We start from the raw sequence: 21,560 nt of genomic DNA, 5'->3' as shown, positions 1-21,560 counted from the left end.
GTGCGTGTGTGTGTGTGTGCGTGTGTGTGTGTGTGTGTGTGTGTGTGTGTGTGTGTGTGTGTGTGTGTGTGTGTGAATTGAGTAAATGAGATAAACATCATCAGCGTTGGACGATTCGCTGCTCGTTATGACCTCAGAAAGAATCAGGCCTTTATTTGAGACAGGCTTTTATTCCTAAACGTCCCTGTTTTCTGATTGGCTCCCTTCTTAATTTGTTGGTAATCATGACGATCACCTCCACAGCAGTGCCTCCATCAGTCCAACAGTAACGTTAAGGCTGCTCTGCTGGAACAATACGTGGTATTTACACTGACAGCCTGCACTGCTTTCAACAGCTCTGTGTAGCTTCCACCTGTTGGAGGGCCACGCACAGGTGAGCGGCCTGACGCCTGCGGTCAGCGCAGCAGCTTCAGCTGATTTATGTCACACTTTAATCAGATTTTATGAATCCATCTTGATTTTTAAAAATACTCGAGTAAAGCTGATTTTATGAGTGAAATGTTTTCCATGCTTTCAGTGTTCCTCTAGCTGTTCACAGTGAGACACGTTCAGTCAGAAGTTTCAGAGGTGACAGAAACAGGAAATGATGGAAACATGCAAATGTTAAATTATTTGCTAAATTTCGGAGATAAAAGTACGATTTGCAATAATTGCATCTCTGACCTGAGGATCAGTGCGGGCCGACGGCACCTGACCGTCATCCTCAACACTCGCACCTGATTGCTGATTCCACTGCTTTCCTCTTCCTCCTCCTCCTCTCCTCCCTCCGTTCCACCACAATGACAGAAATGTAATAGCATGGCTCTGTGTGTGTGTGTGTGTGTGTGTGTGTGTGTGTGTGTGTGTGTGTGTGTGTGTGTGTGTCCAGCAGACCGACCATGTAGCCTAAACGACAGACAATCTTTATTCTAATGAAGAAGGTGCCAAGGTCAAACGGAGAGCAGGGTGATGAATGGAGAACATATACACACTGGAACACATGCATGCATGCACGCACGCACGCACGCACGCACGCACACAACACCATGTGGCTCACACATTAATTGTACACCAGAGCTCCCAGTCGCTTTGCAACTGCAGCATTGTGTGTGTGTGTGTGTTGTCATTTTCACAGTCTCACTCTCTCTCTCTCTCCCCACACACACACACACACACACACACACACACACACACACACACACACACACACACACACACACACACACACACACACACACACACACACTGAAGGGAGGCTTTCCCCTTGAGATGACATTAAACATTATTCTCAAAACACACACTTAAACAAACCGTCACAGGAAATAAAATCTGTTTGCAGATAAAAGAAAAACTGCAGCGTGTAGGCGTGTGTGTGTGTGTGTGTGTGTGTGTGTGTGTGTGTGTGTGTTTCTATGTGTAAGAAAAGTGCTGTCACTGATCAATAAACCTTCAGGAACAGTTTCTTTCCCTGTAAATGATTGATAATCATGCAGCTTGGTGTTAATTGTTTGTTGTTGTTATTTTTTCTGTGATCACTGATCACACAAGTTCAGTTTGTTTCTTCTTGTGGCCAAAGATGTTTTTTTTCCTATCAGGTTGAAAATGAAACAAAAGCTTTTACAAAAATACGAGTCAAAACTATTTATCATTTTTATATGATTAAAAGAGTAAAAACCTGAAAAAAGAGGTACTTTTACTCTGAAAACTGAATATTAAAGAAGGAAAGTATGAATTTATATTTAATATCAAAGACTGAATGTGAACAAAAAGCAGAGTTAGGTGAGGGTGTGAAGGACTCGTTATGTCTCATGACATCACATCACTGGATTATAATCACTGATGCATTAATGTGCTCATCACTTTAATGCTGCAGCTGATGAAGCCAGAGCTAATGTTAACCTTTAATAATGTATCTCAACTTATTGGTTAATTCATATTTTGTGTTAATAATCTGGATCTGCAAAGTAACTAAAGCTGTCAGATCAACCTCTGTGAAACGAGGCGGAGCTGGAGCGAAGTACAAGTACCTCAAAGTGTACTTCAGTGGAATACTTGAGTACATGTACTTAGTTACATTCTGCGTGTCGGCTCATGAGAAGCTCGACATCATCACACGAGGCTGAAAGTCACACGGAAGAACAAACTCATCTGATGTTTTAAAATGTTCCACCTCAGGACGCCTGAAGAAAAAAAACTGTCTGTTTTGGTGGAAAACTTTCAAAATTAAAGCCTGATTGAGTTCAATTCTGTCGCTCTGAGAGACGAGCCGTCGCTTGTTGTTTGGAGGGAAACTCTGCAAACATGTTTACAGCCAACCTTGGCCCGACATTGGCTCGACGCTCGTCACACGGCTTTTATTTCTGCGTGAGACTCGCGCTCATTTCTGTGAGTGTTAGCGTCAGGTTTCAGTCAGACGGTGTTCCTGGGAAGCCGAGGGAGTCTCAAGAGAGGAGAGATACAGAGAGAGAGAGGGAGGAGGAGGAGAGAGGGAGGAGGAGGAGAGAGAGAGAGAGAGGGAGAGAGGAGGGGAGAGAGAGAGAGAGAGAGAGAAAGAGAGAGAGAGAGAGAGAGAGAGAGAGAGAGAGAGAGAGAGAGAGGGAGAGAGGAGGGGAGAGAGAGAGAGAGAGAGAGAAAGAGAGAGAGAGAGAGAGAGAGAGAGAGAGAGAGAGAGAGAGAGAGAGAGAGAGAGAGAGAGAGAGAAAGTTGGCGAGATGCTGCTGAGTCGTGTCTCTTTGTTCTAAAGCAGATATATCCCCGACTTTATCAAGACTGACAGAACAAACGCACAGGAAACAGCCTCCCACAGGACACATAATCCACACACACACACACACACACACACACACACACACACACACACACACACACACACACACACACACACGAGAGACACAGAGGTCTGAAAGCGTGAACACACACAAGAGGAAACTAAGAACATTTGAGAAAGTGCAGACACACATGAATGTGAACACACACACGCACACACAAACACCGACATATCACACACACACACTCAAAGATACTCGAGATATATTACACACACACATGCAACTCTGAGAATATGTGTACTTTTAGAGGACAAAAACTGCATCTACAAATACAAACACACACACACACACACACACACACACACACACACACACACACACACACACACACACACACACACACACACACACACACAGCTGTCTGATCAGCTCATATGAATCGTTATTGTTTAGTTAAAGTCCATAAATGGGTTCAGGGCGAGTTTCAACGCTCACGCAGCTGTTTGAGCTCATAGGAGAAGTAAAAAAAACTTGAAACACTTTGTTTTTCCACTGATGAGAAACTGACGAGACGACTCGTCTCGAGGTCAGAGTCAACACAAACATCAGCCGCTTCTGCGTGAATAAATGTTCATGTTGCTTAGAAATGAAGCCACAAAGGGTTTCAGTCATTAATAACGCCATCGAGCACATCGTGTTCAGAAAAGGTTTAACGAGTTAAACCATTCACACCGCTGTTAGAAGCTGAGTCCAACCAGCCACCATCCGTAATCAATGCTAACACAGATTATTAAACTGTAAACCACGAATCAAACCAATAACTGACCAAAGTCAAAGAATATCAAACTTCAACAGAACGACAAAACATTAAAAAACACACACAGTTTTTGGATTAAACAGAAGCTTCCTGCACCAAACTCCCTTTAGAAATGTGACAAATTAACGATTCCTGCCATGTCTGCGAAAACACAGCGCTCTAAAAACACCAGATAAAAGACGTCACAAGTCGACAGCGTCCTCATCAATTCGGCATCGATATGATCCACAAAGATGAACTTTATTTCTTTAAAACCTTTACAGGTTTTTGGATTTTGTCGCATTAACTCCTACATTACTATTCTACATTAACTAACAGCTTCTTTCAAAAATAATCCATAAATAAGACAATACCAATAAATCAATGATAAATTCTGAAAATTACAGACCAACAGACTGAAATGTAAACCACATCAAACGAGACACTCACAATATGAAAGGATACATGAGAAAACACACACACACACACACACACACGCACACACGCGCGCGCGCACACGCACACTCCCAGAGGACTTCAGCTCTCTGCTTGTATAACAAGACGCGACAAACGACAAAACGCGACATCAGGACGTCTGACCCAGGAAGAGTTTGACTCAACACATCCTGCCACACACACACACACACACACACACACACACACACACACACACACACACACACACACACACACACACACACACACACACACACACACACACACACAGAGCGAGGCAGCAGCAGAGCTCTGCAGGTCTCTGGAGAGAAGAAAAGGGAATATGAGTCTACAAAGAAAGAAAGAAAAGTCTGTGTCTGTGTGTGTGTGTGTGTGTGTGTGTGTGTGTGTGTGTGTGTGTGTGTGTGTGGGGGCATACATGCATGCGTGCGTGCGTGCGAGAGAGATTTTCCTGAGCTGCAGGACGTTTCTTTTGGAGGATCAGGAGAGATTTTTGCTGTTTCAAAGTGTTTTTAAATGCTTGAAGACTGATTTTTTTCCTTCTCTTTCTTCTCTCCATCCCTCCATTTCTTCTTCTTTTTTTCTGTGTCTCACTTCAAACATACAGAGGTCACATCTTCTTCTGTGGTGGATTATAGGAGCAGATTTTATCTCATTACTCAGTCATCCATTCATTCTCCGCTTTCTCCTTCCTTCATTTTTTCTGTTCATTTCTCTTTGTCTTTCTCTACTTCCTTCACTTATTCTCTCCTTTCTGTATTCCTTAGTTCCTTCTTCTAGTCTTTTTACAACTCTTCCTTTTCCTCTTCCCTTCATTATTTCTTACGTTCATTACTTAATTTCTTCTATCAGTCCATCTCCCCATTTTTAAATTCCTCCTTTAATTTCCTCTTTCCTTCCTTCCCTCTTCTAATTCTTCTTTCCTTCAATCCTTCTTCCCTGACATATTTCCTCACTCCCTCTTTTATTCCATTTTCCCCTCTTGATTTATTTCTTTCCTTCTTTCATTTCCTCTTTACCTCCTTTATTCCTTTTTCAATACATTTTTTCCTTGTTTCATTCCATCGTTATTTTTATTTCTTCAGTTCCTCCTTTTTCATTTTACTTCCCTTCCTTCTTCCCATTTTTATGTATTCCTTATATCCTTTATCCAGTCCTTATTCCCTTCTTCCAGTCATCCTTTTCCCATTCCCTCGTCTCTTCCTCATTTCATCCCTTCATTACCTGATATCTTCTTTCAGTCCTTCTCTCTCCTTCCTTCTTTCCTTCCTTTAATTTCCTGCTTTTACTTCTTTGAATTCCTCTTTCCTTCAATCTTTGAATTCCTCTTTCCTTCAATCCCTCTTCTCTGATTCAGTTCCTTGCTCCCTCTTTCATTCCATCTTTCCCTTTTTAAAGTCATTTACTCTTTCATCGATCTTTCATTGCATCCTTCTTTACTTCTTTCTTTTTTCCTTTTCTCCCATTCATCTTCCTGTTTCCATCTATCTCTTTTGCTTTTCTTTTAATTCCTTCTTCCTTCCTTTTTAATTTTGTTCCCTTTTTTCACGCCTTCACTTCCTTTCATTTCCTGTTTCCTTCTTCCCTTCTCTCTTTTCCTCTTGTTTCATGTTTATTCTCTTCCTTCCTCCCTTCCTTTGTTCCTTCCTTCCTTCCTTCCTTCCTTCCTTCCTCCCTCCTCGTTACTACAGTGAAGAGGTTGAAAGCATCCAGACATTTGCAGCAACAAATGACTTCCCGTCTTTCTTCCACTGGTTTGTACGTCCTTTCTTCCCGCTTTCTCTCCCTTCTTGTTCTTCCTCCCTCCCTCCCTCCTTCTCTCCCCCTTTCTCTCTGGATGGAAGGAGGTTGGGAGCGTTAGCAGCACAGCGAGGATTGCAGCAACAATTACATGTGAAATTAGCCTCGCCTCATAGCCTGCAGTGTAATTCCAGCCTTCTGAGGCGTGGCAAAGTCATCTGTCTCTAATTAAAGATTCTCTCCCTCCCTCCCTCCCTCAGCCTCTCGCTATCTCTCTCTTCCTCTCTCTCTCTCGGGTTAACATTCATCTTCTTTCATCCTTCGTCTGGGGGTGGGGGTGGGGGGTGGGGGGGGTGTGCTGGAAAGGTGAATATCAAAACCTAATTCACTGCAGGTCACAGTTTTTAGCAGGTAAAACAAATTATTTCCTACTTTTCATTTCATTTCTAATTCCTTTCTTTCGTCTTTGGCTTCTTCGTTGGTTTTATGTTGCGTGACTTTCCTCCCTCGTTCGTATTTCCCTCTTTTCTCTAATGGAAGTCGGCGAGCAGAAGCTTGAATCCAGACATGCTGGTTTCATTATCAGCATTCAAAAACAACACGAGGAGCCCAGAAATTAACGTCGAATACCCACAAACACGCCGGCTCGTTTGTTTCTGCTTCTTTTCTTTACTTTTCTCCTCAATTGATAATCACCAGCAGCAGCTTTCTGTGAGTCTGACCTTTGACCCCTGCATCACGGTCTGCTCTCAGAGAAACTTATTTTAGTATTTGTCATCCGTCACTAACTGAAGATGTGTGAGCGTCTGTCAGCGGCACATTTTTCATTTAATCGGTATTTCAGAAATAAAAGGATTCAACAGTGAAACAGAGAGACGAATGAGGACAGACTGAAGACAGAAATCTGAGAGGACGCAGGACTTAAGCCGTCAGTGTGTTTCTCAGCCATAACTCTGAGTGTGTGTGTGTGTGTGTGTGTGTGTGTGTGTGCTCTTGCTGCTGCCCTCAGGGTTTAAGATCTCGTTTCATTCCTCTGTCTTTCTGTCCACACACTCTCGTTTCCTCTCCAGGAAACACGATCACAGGTCATTTGTTCAAAGTTCAACGTTCTGTTTACATTTCAGATGCTTACATGGTAAAAATACTAATAATGCTAATAATAAACCTTATTTATGAAACACTTTTAATCAAAACAGGAGAAACAACTGAAATAAAATAAAATTAAAAACTTGACGGTTATTTGAGACAAAAGCAAAAATAAGAATAAAAATGCGACATGTTGGAAATAAAACATAAATGATAATTGATATAAAGCTTTTTCATATCCATGAATCTGCTCTGATGTTTTCTGTCTGTTGCTAGTTTTACGTCATTTCAGTTCAGCTGGACGTTATTTTCATTTTGTTGTCAAAGGAGCGGGAGGAGGAATTTCACAGAGACACTGGACACTCGCCGTCACACCTGACACCTGACACCATGACCCGCTGAGGACAGGTGAGAGTCCTCCAACTGTTTGTCTCAATAAATAAAGTTGAATTGTGTTGTTTTCTGTGTGTGTGTGTGTGTGTGTGTGTGTGTGTGTGTGTGTGTGTGTGTGTGTGTGTGTGTGTGTGTGTGTGTGTGTGTGTGTGTGCCTCAGTGTTAATCAGTTCAGGGACTCTCCTTCTGGTCTGGACCACAGATCAGCAGACGACCAGTGAAAACACACTCTGTGTTTGTGTGTGTGTGTGTGTGTGTGTGTGGCATCAGACAGAGCTCCTCTGTCGGACTCACACTGATTGGTTTTGGAAACCAGTTAATGAGCAGGTGTGTGTGTGTGTGTGTGTGTGTGTGTGTGTGTGTGTGTGTGTGCAGACCAGTGTTCCATCAGAGCACCATGGGCTATTTGAAATGAGAATTTAGCAGCAGGGATTCAAACACACACACACATGCGCACACACACACACACACACACACACACACACACACACACACACGCACGCACACACACACACACACACACACGCACACACACACTCCTGATAGCCACTGTAATTAGTTGGACTGCACTGGAACCCGCCACAGGGAGAGCGAGGAAGACAGAGAGCGAGGAAGACATCTGTGATGACTTAATGCAATGAAATGTTTTCAAATGAAGTCTTGAATCAGATTCTTTGATTTGTCCCCAAGACGCCATGTGTTACGCATCCCTCCGCTCATCTCCATCTGACGCTCCCCGTCACCATCCTCTTCCTCTTGTGTAATCAGGTCTCCGTTGCTCGGAGAACAAACAACGCAGGAAGCCGATGGAGGAAGCTGCTCTTGGCATCAGACAGATGCAGCTCGGTCTGAAAATGCTAACACGCTGCTGATGTTTAAGCTACGCTAACGTTTAGCATGCGCATGGTTTAGTGTGTTGGCATGCTAATATTTTGACAATTCTGATTCTTCCTGTGGGGAACATGAGCACATTTCACTGTTCAACCTCATGGTGGCGCTACAGGAAGTCAGCAGGTTTCATTATGTGGAAACTTTGAATGTCTGAATTAGCATTAGCATTAGCATGGCACAGAGCATGCAGTGACACATTACTGCTGACTGATGTTTGTTTGTTCGTCTCAGCTGTGATTGGTCGGCAGACTCATTTCTAAAGACCATCAGCTGATTCTGAACTCTGACGGACGAATCACAGCGTCGACCGCTCTCTTCTTCTATTGTTTTCTTCTTCTTCTGTGCTTCTTCCCGCGGCTGTTTCTCATTTGTAATTTAAACTTTTAATGATACCAAATGTGTTTCTATATGATAAAGACACATCAAATGTGTGTGTTTCCACTGCGTGTGTGTGTGCACATTATGTCCACGCTTTAATGTTTCCCTGTGCATTTTCATTAGATCTGTGTGTGTGTGTGTGTGTGTGTGTGTGTGTGTGTGTGTGTGTGTGTGTGTGTGTGTGTGTGTATGTGTGTGTGTGTGTGTGTGTGTGTGTGTGTGTGCGCTTTTATTTCTCTGGGTCTTAATCAAAATATTACCACGGTCAGTGAAATGCCACACACACACACACACACACACACACACACACACACACACACACACACACACACACACACACACACACTATTCTGAGTGTTGGCTCCGCCTCCTGGGACTCAGGGCCAGAACCTTGATCATCAATTGGCTGAACTACAGGGGCCTTGATGTGTGATTGGTTGACAGCACCTACAAGGTCTGATGCTTGTTTCATCTCCCTGTGGACCCTCAACAAACTCACACACACACCGACACAAAACAAGGTGCGCACGCACACACACACACCATCTGGATACACACCAACAAGGAGATGAAACACTGAGGAAAGTGAGAGTGAACAGAGCTCACACATTAAACAACACACACACACACACACACACACACACACACACACACACACACACACACACACACACACACACACACACACACACTCTGTTTATTCACATCAAAATGTGAATAAACAGAAAACAAAAATCAAATGAAACAAAGCAAAACTACTCTGAGTATCTGTGGACTGTGAGTATCTGTGTACCGTGAGTATCTGTGTACCCTGAGTATCATGTACTCTGAGTATCTGTGTTCTGTGAGTATCTGTGTACCCTGAGTATCATGTACTCTGAGTATCTGTGTTCTGTGAGTATCTGTGTACTCTGAGTATCCGTGTACTGTGAGTATCTGGTGTTCTGTGAGTATCTGTGTTCTGTGAGTATCCGTGTACTGTGAGTATCTGGTCTGATATTGCTTCATGTCTGCAGTGGGCAGGTGGTGAGAGCAGCGGCCTCAGTCTTCAGCAGGATAAAAATCAGCATCATGACCAAAAAAATCCACCAGAAACCCAAACAGATGTTTCGTTTCGGATCGTCGCGGCGCCTGTAAACCTTCAGCCTTTATGAGGTCAGAGACTTTAAGAGGAGTGTCAGGACTGAAGCAGCAGAGACCGATGAAGGCCAAAATGTGCTTCTTAGAACAAAAACACTGCGTCCTACACTTCCCACAATGCACTGCTTCCATTACACTCGTCCTGCCTGGTAAACGCTCATGAAAGTCAACGGCCCGACTGTGCTGCAGACGTCCTCTGATCAATCAATCAGATCAATCAGGGTCAAGTTTTGGGAGTCACTGTGATACTGTGGTAGTGTAGTACTGTGCTGCTGTATTTCTGTGGTACTGTGCTACTGTACTTCTGTGGTACTGTAGTACTGTGCTGCTGTACTTCTGTGGTAGTGTGGTACTGTGCTGCTGTACTTCTGTGGTAGTGTGGTACTGTGCTGCTGTACTTCTGTGGTACTGTGGTGCTGTACTTCTGTGGTACTGTGCTGCTGTACTTCTGTGGTACTGTGCTGCTGTACTTCTGTGGTAGTGTGGTACTGTGCTGCTGTACTTCTGTGGTACTGTGCTGCTGTACTTCTGTGGTACTGTGCTGCTGTACTTCTGTGGTACTGTGCTGCTGTACTTCTGTGGTACTGTGCTGCTGTACTTCTGTGGTACTAGAGGACACGATGAATACGAGTCTTCTCCAAACAGCTCTCTGCTCTTATCACATAATGAACTTTATGAACTGATGTTACACTCACTGAACCACAGAACTGAAATTCCCCCGCCCCCCCGACCACGAAAAGTTCCTCCTGGAATCAATGCGAGCCTCGCAGGTGACCTCCTTCTGACTGAAGGTGAGGAGTTCACACCTGTGCGAGGACTTTGATGAGTGTATTCAGGAGCGCGTACAGCGAGCAGAGCTCTGCTGTCGATGCAAACACTGTAAATATTTCTCACTTCAACGTGTTTTCATCGTCTCAGCTCGGCTGCTGAACAAACCTTAACCTCGATGAAAGTGACCAGAAACACCTGGACACACCTGCTCTGACAGGAGAACAAGCTGAGCGTCCCACAGGTCCTTTTCCCAACGACGCATCCAGATACGAGCGGCAGATGAAAGTATCAGGACAGAAGAAGTGACACACACACACACACACACACACGTGCGCGCGCGCACACACACACACGTGCGCGCGCACACACACACACACACACACACACACACACACACACACACACACACACACACACACACACACACATCTGTATCAGGACACACACACACTCCTCCTTCCTCCCTCCTTTCCAAGGTTGATAAGTGCCTCCATCTAACATCACAATAAACAGTAGAGCCTCGGCCTGCCAAGCCTGCCCGTAGAAACAACTGTCAGCCCAGCTTTCCTTTTCCGGAGGACACACACACACACACACACACACACACACACACACACACACACACACACACACACACACACACAGAAAAAGAAACACACAAACATACACAGGCGAAGGCGCACACGTAGACACCCTCTCTTCACACTCTTTCTAAATTGCACGCCACACACAGACAAACACACACACACACACACACACACACACACACACACACACACACACACACACACACACACACACACACACACACACACACAATCACACACACACACACATACACCTCCAAAAAGAACAACTTTTGTTGGGCCCTGGCGTTGCTATGGTTACAGGGTCGAGTCCCCCCAGCATTTTAGCAGAGCACAGCGAGGGTCTTTAACGGTCACATGGAGGGAAAAAACACCGAAAAACAGGGGGTTTAGACACACACACACACACACACACACACACACACACAGTTGTGTTTCCATCACTTCTGGGGACATCACATAGACTTGCACTCATTTCGTGGAGATTCGCCCAAACCTTAACTCCAGGCTTCACCTCAAAACTTAATGATCTGCGTTGTGGGGACCTGCATTTGGTCCCCATAAGTACAACGAGTCCCCACACCGTGACCGTGTAAACAGATTTAAGTCCCCACAATGTAAGGAACACATGGCCACACACACACTGAAATAACTTAAGGAGTTTGAATAAACTGCTCAAACAGTTTATTCAAAGTTTCTGGAAGTATAAAAACGATGATGTTTGACAAATGAATCTTAACGTTCATTTAGAGCTTCTTCCAAAGCTTCAAACTGCCCGAATCCGATGCTAAAGACTGTCTGTTATCATGTGACTCATGTGATGTCACTCGAGTCAGCTCCATCGCCGATGAAGACGAGGAGACGCGGCTGAAGAATCCGCCTGGTTTCAGGTTATTTCTCTGACGAAGCAGCGGTGAAGCGGATTCATGTGTGTGAAGCTGCAGCTCACGATCGTCTTCTAATCAATTACTGCTGATTTCTCATGTCTGATCAATTCCTGATCGGACGAAATGAAACGTGACAGAATAAGCTGTTTACGTGAGGAACGTTTGGAAAGATTGCAGCGAAACGGGACGTTCAAAATGTTTGGTTGAAACCCGAAAACGCTGATAAATGAAAGGTTTATTTGTAAATCTGTGAATTTCTATTGACGTCAGCTGTTTGTTTCAGGGTTTGGCATCTTTAGCGTAAAGGACGAGAACGACGGATCAGAAACAACGTAAAAACAAAAGAAACAGAGCAACCAAGTGAAAAGTGAGCGATGTACAGATGAAAATAGGCTCGTATGAGCAGCTTACAGTATACAGGCCTGTCTGAGGAGAGCAGAGAAACAGTGTGAGGAGGCGACCTTGGACCGGGCGAGGAGACGCTGTCGAGCTCCACATCAATATTTTAACAGCAGAGTTGACACATCAAAAAAAAAAAAAAAAAAGAGAGAGAGAAAGAGAAAGACAGAGAGAAGAAGAAGAAGAAGAAGAAGAAGAATGCCCAGCGATTCCAGAGTCATCTAAAATTCATGCATGCATCATCGCCGTCATGAATATTCATACGGGATGAATATTTAAGAGCGACTCCTATGGAGAAATTAGGTTCATCTTTACACTTATCAATAATTCGCAGGCCAGGTGGGTCTCATCGGCCGCTAAATAAATCATGTGTGCACACGCCAGAAAAAAAGAAAAGTTTGGACGAGCAGACAGAGAGACCGAAAACAACACAAAGTTATGTGTGTGCGGCGCCTCACAGCAGTGCCTTCTGGGTAAGGAGGGAATGAGATGTCAGCGGTTCGACCACTGAAACAATCGCTGTGTGTGCGTGCGTGAACATGTGTGAATACATGTGTGTTTTTCAGAGCCACAGTGTGTGTTACTGTCTGTTAACACACACGTTGGGCTTTAACACACACGGCAAACGTTCACTGTTTCAACGCTCCAGCTTGTTTGCAGTCGCCGTGCGTCTCGGTCACAAATATCTGGACAAGACGAACTGAGACGGAGACATTTTTTACAAATTGTCCCCAGAGGACAAGTCCTGACGCCTGTGGTGCTAACAGCTGTGTGATAGCATGCTAACATTAGCATGAAGCTAGACACAGTTGAGCTGACTTCCTCTCTTTGTTTACCGTCTAACCCCTCAAAGAAAAAATCTCTTTTACCTTGTTAAATATTTATACTGGTTTGTTAACGAGGAGACTCAAGCTGTGTGCTTTTAATTAGCTGAATTATTGTTTTAGGATTTTATTAAGTCTGCAGCCGCTGTGCCGCTGGTTTGGTGACACTTAGCGCTGGAGTTCAGACCATGAGGTGATCAACATGAAGACACTACAGCTGCTGGAAACACATCATGTACACAAAGTACAACCTGCAGTAGTTTCGGACAGCGCGACACTAACTGTGACAGGAAGTTCTGTCTTTGTTTGACATTGCGTTTAAAGTTAAATCACAACTTTAAACGAGTTAATTTGCATCGGACTCGTGTGAATCAGCTCTCAGCGGGCTGATTACTGCATTCTGATAAAATATGAAATGCTTTTTAAAATGCCATTTTCTGGAGTGTAGAAGCTGTGCGACAACAAATACATATATTTTACTGTCCGCCTTTGATTCCTCTATCTGTGTGTGTGTGTGTGTGTGTGTGTGTGTGTGTGTGTGTGTGTGTGTGTGTGCGCGCACATGTGTGAAGGACAGAAGAGGATGACTCAGATCTCTAATTGTAACACATGCTGTTCCTCTGTCTCATTTGGCTGCAGTGAAGTCATTACACACACACACACACACACACACACACACACACACACACACACACACACACACACACACACACACACACACACACACACACTCTTCTCTATGATATGGTTATGAGGGAGGCTATGCCTTGTAATCCCATTCTCCTTGGTAAGGATGAAGACAGGGTGTGTGTGTGTGTGTGTGTGAGTGTGTGCGTGCGTGTGTGTGTGTGTGTGTGTGTGTGTGTGTGTCTGGCTAGAAAAGGGGATGTGAGGTGGAGGGAGGAGTGAAGGGAGGGATGCGATGGATGAATGAAATGTGGGGGGGGGCTCCCTCTGTGTTTGGACATGTTTTGATCAGCTGATCGGCGGACGTCCCTCACCATCCCTGAATGTGACACCTGTCGCTCTCACAGGACGCCGCGCAGACGAAGAGTTAGTGATGAAGCTGCTGCTTCTCTGCAGCACAGAAACAGGACGAGTTGTGATGAATCACGGCGGCTGCACACACGATGACGCTTAACTCCAACTGTGCTCAATGACGGACGTTTCCCCAATCAATCAGCCAATCAGAGCTTTGCAGGCAGGATGAAGAGCGAGGCTCTTCCTACACACATACTTAACTGCACCGCGACCACAGCCGCCGTGTCGACCGACAGAACATGGTGGTGGGACAGAAACACCACCTGCTCCCGAGGAGTTAACCAAAAGCCTTCATCGTCCGAGGACAGTCAGAAGGTTTCCAGCTCAGCCGGCAGGAAAATGCTGCGTGTGTGTTTCTGCAAACCGCAGACATGTTAAATTTGTACGTGAGACGGCTGCCAATCAGCAGAAGACTGGTGGAGCCGTGTGTCTCACGATTAAACCGTCATTTTCCAGCCGTGTTTGTGGCGACACGTCAGTATTTGAAGCCGAACCACGACCGCACACCTGTGAGCCTGCAGGTCCACTGAAGACCCTCAGACCCACTTCATGCGGAGGTCCAGGTGCAGACTTCGCAGGAGTGACTTATGGTAACGTGGATGTGACGGTGTTTACGAGGATGTTCTGAGATGGAAAACAGGTGGAATTCATGGAAACGTCTTAATCTGGTCTTTAGTCTGTCAAATGATGACGATGACGAGGGACAGGAGGTCCCAGTCTGCAAGCTCAGACCACAGATATTTGGATTCAACCTTCTATGACATTTAGAGGCGTCAGCCACGAGAGGAAGAACCCTGAAGTCAGCGGAAACCACCAGAGAAACGAAGCCGTTCACGTATGTAAAGACAGACGTCTGCGAGTCCCACAGACAGACAGCAGAGCTCGTCTTACCTTGAAGAGGTGATGTCTCTGCTCCTCTGACATCATCAGCTGGTGACTGTCCGTTACCATGGCGTCCATGTCCATCAGCCAATCCCAGAGCTCCTGGTACTCTGCCTCAAACTCCTGCAGACTGAGGACAAAGAGACACAATGGAGTTGAATTACTGCTGTAACTCGTTTCTCTCTTTTCTGTTATTCACACCGTGTTTCCCACACGTTCCACTTCCTGTTATTGTTTCTTGTATTGCTGTAATATTCTTTTGTCCTGCGGCTGTGAGACACGAGCATCTCGTTACGTTGATAACGAACGCAGCTGAAAATGCAAAGCGGAATGAGACGGAGACAAACAGGACGTCACAGAACACGAGTCAGCTGACTGAGAGCAGAGCTGCAGGTCGTTCAGCTGCGTGGAAAGCTAAATGTCAGGAGGAGACGGGGACGGAGGCGGGGATGGAGACGGAGACGTTGTTCGGTTCGGACTCAGGAGACAGTTTTGGTTTTTCAAACAGAGTTCCAGTTTTTTTTGTTCATTCTGGATTTTCTCAAACGAACCAATAGGCTTAAAACGAAGCGTATGGACAGGAGACTCACTGATTGGACAGTTTTGGACAGACGACTGACGGTAAATCTGTCTCTGCTTTATTTGTCTTCTTTGGTGTTTGTATCCTGACAAATGTTTTCAGTCTGGCTGCTCTTCTTTTCAGGAGTCCAGACGTTCGATTATGAAAATTAACATTTGACTGTGTGGAAAAACAGCAGCACTGACAGAAATCCGTCCCACATGTTCGAGTCTCTGCTGTCAAAACGTAAAAAGAAAAGAAAATGTTCCATCTGTGAATTAAAAGTTAATTCCAACCAAAGCAGCGTCGGTGATGACCGTTGGACAGCAGAAAGACGAAGCGAGAAGGTTTTGGTGAGTTTGAATGACGTTTATTTTACGATGCTAAAATCGCTGTTTTTGTGAATGGAGTCTGGTGGGGACAGAACGGCTAAAAGGATCGGACTTTAACAAAAGTGGGTCTCTGCAGGGATCCTCTCCACGATGCTGTCAGACACGAACAATAACAATCTGAACCTGTCAGGAAAACTCTCAAAAAACCAAAACTCAAAAGATGTCTCGGTTGAAATGATGTACAAGCAGTCTTTCGTCCCGCTTTGCTGTCTCACGATCCTAATTACTTCTTTGAAAGAGTAATCAAACGTCATTTTTGGCACATTTTGACATCATGGTTCACGGTGGGACGAAGACGGACACAACACACATGCTGGAACTCATTTTACGTCCAGTTAAAAGACAAATGAACCTAAAGACAAAGGACAGATAACCAAAGCAGAATGGAGGACGCGAGCAGAGACGGGCTGACTGGTCGCGATCTGACGTGGTGGCGTGGACGGACGGACTCATCTGTCCACAGTGAAGGAGGACGGACAGTTTGTCCACAGGGGAATTCATTAAAGCTAATTTCTACTGTGAGCGTCCCGGCTTGGACGTGGACTCGGAAGACACCCACAGACACCTCTCCTTCACCTCCTCCTCCCTCCTTCCTCTATCTGCTTCATCCCACATCCTCCCTCCTCCTCCTCCTCCTGTCCACACTCTTTGTTCACCTCCTGCTCTTCTTCTTCCTCCTCCTCCTCTTCTTTTCATCACTTTCCCTCAACATCTCTCCCCCAGCCTCCTCTCTCCGCCTCACCCCCCTCCTCCCCCTCCTCCCCCTCCTCCTCGACACAGGATCACATCAAATATTTATGCTGCTGGAACAGGGGCCGATTGCTCAAACACACACATTACTGTCAGCCGTTTTGTTAAGGTGTGTGTGTGTGTGTGTATGTGTGTGTGTGTGTGTGTGTGTGTGTGTGTGTGTGTGTGTGTGTGTGTGTGTTTATTATTTATATATGCGCTGGTTTTCGGTCTCGGCGGGGATCGCCAACATGTTTCTCAACATTAGCAGTGAAATTGTTTGGATTTCTCCGCTCACCGCCGCCGACAGTTTGACAGCTCTGTCAGGCCCGTGGCGTTTCCACGACAACACACACACGCACGCACACACAGAGTCGTGTTTCTATCACTTTTGGGGACATTACACACACATTCATGTCCTGAAGACTTACTTTAACCTTAACTTAAAATGAACCCTTAACCTGAATTTAATCCTTAAAATGTAATGATTCACCTGATGGAGGCTGTGACGAGTCCCCGCAAAGAAGACGAGTCCCACCAAGGAAGACGTGTCCCCATAAAGAAGACGAGTCCCCACAAAGAGGACGAGTCTCCGCAAAGAAGATGAGTCCCCAGAAAAAAGACAAGTCCCCGCAAAGAAGACGAGTCCCCGCAATTTCAATGTGTACACAGACTCCCCACAACGTGAGCATGACACACACACACACACACACACACACACACACACACACACACACACACACACACACTACCTCCACCTCTTCCTGTTTCATTCATTAATTAATCTTCTGAACACAAACATGTCTTCATATATTACCCATAATTCTCTAGGTCCTCACCTTCACCCTAAAACTGTCCTCACCTTTAACCTTTAACCTTAAAATCTTCCTCCTCACTTCCTCCACCGAACCTTCTCCTCTTCCAACTTCCCTTCTCCTCATCCTCATCTCCTCTCCATCAGAGTCCCGCTCCTCTCCTCCACCCCCCCCACCTCCAGTGTGAGTGACTCTCACTAAAATAAAAACAGAGAAGAAGAAAGCGAAGGAAGCGAGCGCTGCCTCCTTCCCTCGAGGCGGCGTTCCTCATTATGCGGCGAGCCGAGCGGCCCTTTACTGACTCCGACAGATGAAGCAGATACAACGCTCGCACAGATTGTTTTCTCTTGTCATTTGTCGTTTTCCCGCCCCCCTCCTCCCCTCGTCTTCCTCGTTTCCGTCTTGTTCTCACACTAATGTTAACTAAACGCTTTGTAAAACAGGATCTCTCGGGGGGAGGAAGACGAGGAAACAGACAAATCGGAGAGGAAGGAGCGACGTGGCGGCGCTGCGGGGCTGCGTTCGACACCGGGACAGTTACAGAGCGTTTGAAGTGTCAGGTTGGCTTTCTGTCACGCGGCGCTGACGGAGCGCGTGGGAGCGTCACGGAGAGCCGACCTGACATTTAGTCACTTGAGGAAATTCAAATTACGGGAATCTATTATTCATTTCTAACTCGTCACAGTTCCAGTCGACGCTGGAGACAATAAAACGTAGCTGGGATCACGTGAAGATGTGAAGATGTAAATATGGAAACAACGGACTGACGTCTGCAGTCGTTAGAGACGTTTCGCTGAGAGGAAACTCAGATTGAATCACTCAAAGAGGAATTAAATCGACTATTCACGTGACGTCATCACCGTCAGCTTGGATTCTGCTTCCAGGTGACGGATGTGAGTGCTCAGTGTGGGTGTAGCTAGGTGTGGTCTGTCGCACCTGAGGCACACCTGACAGTGATGTCACAGTGCACACAGGAAATATTTAGTTCTAGAAATTTGGTGAGCATACTCTGAGCTAACATGCTAGCCAGTGGAGCTAGCACTGGTCAGTCGCAGCATTTATTCCCTCTGTGTCACTTCCCAAAGCTAACCAGGTTGCTAACAGTCGCTTAGCAAAGACTGTGAGTACACACAGTTTATTTAAGTTTACGCCCCAACAGAGGAGGTGAAAGGAAACTGACAGACCAGCCAATCACTGAGGAGCTTCCATCACAGCACTCATTAGTGCTTCACTTCCTTTAAAGCGAATACATTTCAGGAGTGATGGCGTTTCAGGCGCCGTGGCGCTCAGTGTGAGCCGCTGGTTGAAACACATGCAGCGTCTCTCCGGTCAGGCTTAAATGGATGGATTCGCCATCATCCTCCGCTTTCTCTCTCCGCTGCCTGCTGCTGCAACAACGATAGCAGCTGTAACCGCTGTCTCTAATTCATCATCCACCATGCAGCGGGACGAAGAGAGGGAGGAAGAGGAGGGGAGGGAGACACGGAAAGGGAGAGGGTAGACGACAAGGATGGAGACAGGAGAGCGTGGGGGAAACAGGAGAAGAGAGAGGAGGAAGGAATGAAGAGGAAAGTGGAAGAAAGTTCAAAGTCAAGAGAAAAGAGGGGAGGAAGGTGGGGAGAGAAAGGAGACAAACGAAGGAAAAGGGAGAGAAGAGAAAGAAAAGGGAAGTAACAGACAGAGAGGGAAATACAGAAAAAAAAAATAAAGAGAAAAGGATGGCGAGGAAGGGGGGAAAGGAAGGAGTGAAGGAGGGAGGAGAGGAGAGGGGGATGAAATGACAGAGTGAAAGGTTGAATGAGTCATATCGGCAGCCGTCACCTTTCAGTCAGAGACTCTGTTGGATTTATGAGGTGATTCACCGACGCTGGTCTCATTTAATGGATTCATCCTGCAGAGACACTGAAAGCAGACGAGCGGGGAGCAGGAGCACAGCGCCCCCTGCTGACGTCCACTCACTCACTCATCCATTCACTCACTCACTCACTCGTTCACTCACTCACCCATCCGTTCTGACAGATTCATCCTGCAGACATTCAAACCCAAACTGTTGCAGGTGCAATTTGACTCATTCATTCATCTACCCCATTCACTCACTCACTCACTCACTCACTCACTCACTCACTCACTCACTCACTCACTCACTTTGTTCGCTGCTCTTATTTATTTAATCATTCATTCATTCATTCTCTAATATCCTAACTCATGAGTTTTTTTAATCATTCATTTTATCATTTTATGAAGTCATTTACACCCTCTTTCATTAATTTACTGATTTATTCATCCAGTCACTCTCTCAGACAGTAATTTATTCACTCATTAATTCATTTTTTATTTATTATTTTATTAATTAATTCATCCAGTCAATCACTCAGCCAATCTTTAAATCTCTCAATAATTTAAAAAAGATGATTCAATCACTCCATCATTAACACATTCATTTACTCACTGTTTTGAAATGAAAATGAATGAATGAATGAGGGTAGATTTATTTAAATAACAGAAATCATTAAAGGTTATTCAATGTCCTATGAATGAGTGAATAAATGAATGAATCGATGTTTATTCGGAATGCACATTAAGCTGCTCCTCAGGTCAGTTTGACACATCGTGGATGTTTGTTGAGTCTTGATGTCAAACAAACAAACAAACAAACAAACGAGAACAAAACGTCCTTTTTTGTTTTTTATAAAGCCCCAAACTGTCAGTTTGAATCATTTTTAATTGAGAAAAACTGTTTGAACCATTGATCGACACAATTCACTGATGTAGAAATGATCTGTTTTCTCCATCAACCAAACCTCATTCATTTTCTGTCTAATTTAACGACTGATTAATGAAAATAATGAGCAAACGTTCGGTTTACAGCAGGTGGCCATTTATCGGCCTTTTTAGTGATATATACATTTAAAAAGCAGCGTTTCTTTAATTTTATGAAATTTCTTCTGCTGTCTTTTAGGATTGAGATGTTTTGCGTGAGATCAGTAAATAATTCAGTCTGACCTTCATCTTCTTCACAAGTGAAGCAAAACCAAAAATCTCAACTGAGCTGAACTCAGAGCAAAAAAAAAACATGCAACATCCAATTAATACGGATCTCATCCCACACACCGCTGCACTGGACACACACACACACACACACACACACACACACACACACACACACACACACACACACACACAAATGTAAATCTGAAGAGCAGCTAATATATGAATAACCAATTAGTGTCCAACACATCCAATGTAAATTAGTGAAACATTACACTGCAGCCACAGAGGACTGAAAACACAAATAAATGAGTGTTTTCTTTACGTGTGTGTGAGCGTGCATGTGTGTGTGTGCATGTGTGTGAGCACTTGCACACACCGCATCCTTCATGAAAGTCGCTGTGACGACGAGCTGACAACACCAACAAAGTCTGCAGAACAAAACATGCTCCAGACAGAGTGAGCGATGCAAGCTTCATTTTTCATTTGCATACACACAACGCTGTGTGTGTGTGTGTGTGTGTGTGTGTGTGTGTGTGTGTGTGTGTGTGTGTGTGTGCGCCCTGCGTGTGAGTGATAACCGCAGAGGGAGGCTCCTCAAAGCCGCGGATGAATCGCCGACAGGCAGCGTGACCAAAGACGCCGCTCGCCGAGCCGAGCCTGGCCACACCAGATTACTGCTGTTAACACTCCAGCGCTGTGTGTGCGTGGCTGCACTCGGCTGTGTGTGTCACACGGCGCTGAGCCGTCGTGGCTCGGTCTTGTTTTCTTCTTCTGCCGTTCGTCTATTCTGCTCTTCCCGTTTGATAACTCACAGGGAACTTCTGACCGAGCCACCTGACATGAACGTGGACGCAGTCAACGCGTGTTCACACCTGCACGGTTCAGCACATTCACACCTGGAGGCTGCTAGGTGATCACAGTGGCCGTCTGGACTCCCTCTCATGAGGGAGGGGCCACAGATGGAACCATCAGCCTCCACTCAGGCCGCCATATTTCATAGCTGGCATGGCGGCCATGTTTGGTACTGCAGAGTCATGTGACACACTCTGGCCTTAA

The 21,560-nt window shown here is 45.3% G+C and overlaps 1 protein-coding gene across 5 annotated transcripts in view; it reads right to left on the bottom strand.

The window, feature by feature from the left end:
• The window catches only part of akap6 (A kinase (PRKA) anchor protein 6), a 165,760-nt gene that overhangs the window by 54,685 nt on the left and 89,515 nt on the right, over positions 1 to 21,560 (bottom strand). For all 5 annotated transcript variants that reach the window (XM_070978774.1, XM_070978777.1, XM_070978778.1 and 2 more), the window contains exon 15: positions 15,028 to 15,148. In XM_070978774.1, coding sequence (XP_070834875.1) covers positions 15,028 to 15,148 — 121 coding nt within the window. The remainder of the gene's footprint in view (positions 1 to 15,027; positions 15,149 to 21,560) is intronic.

This window comes from Chaetodon trifascialis, chromosome 14 (genome assembly GCF_039877785.1).
Source record: "Chaetodon trifascialis isolate fChaTrf1 chromosome 14, fChaTrf1.hap1, whole genome shotgun sequence".
Lineage (NCBI taxonomy): Eukaryota > Metazoa > Chordata > Actinopteri > Chaetodontiformes > Chaetodontidae > Chaetodon > Chaetodon trifascialis.
Note: the sequence above shows the minus strand (reverse complement) of the source record. Positions and strands in the feature narration are given on the sequence as shown.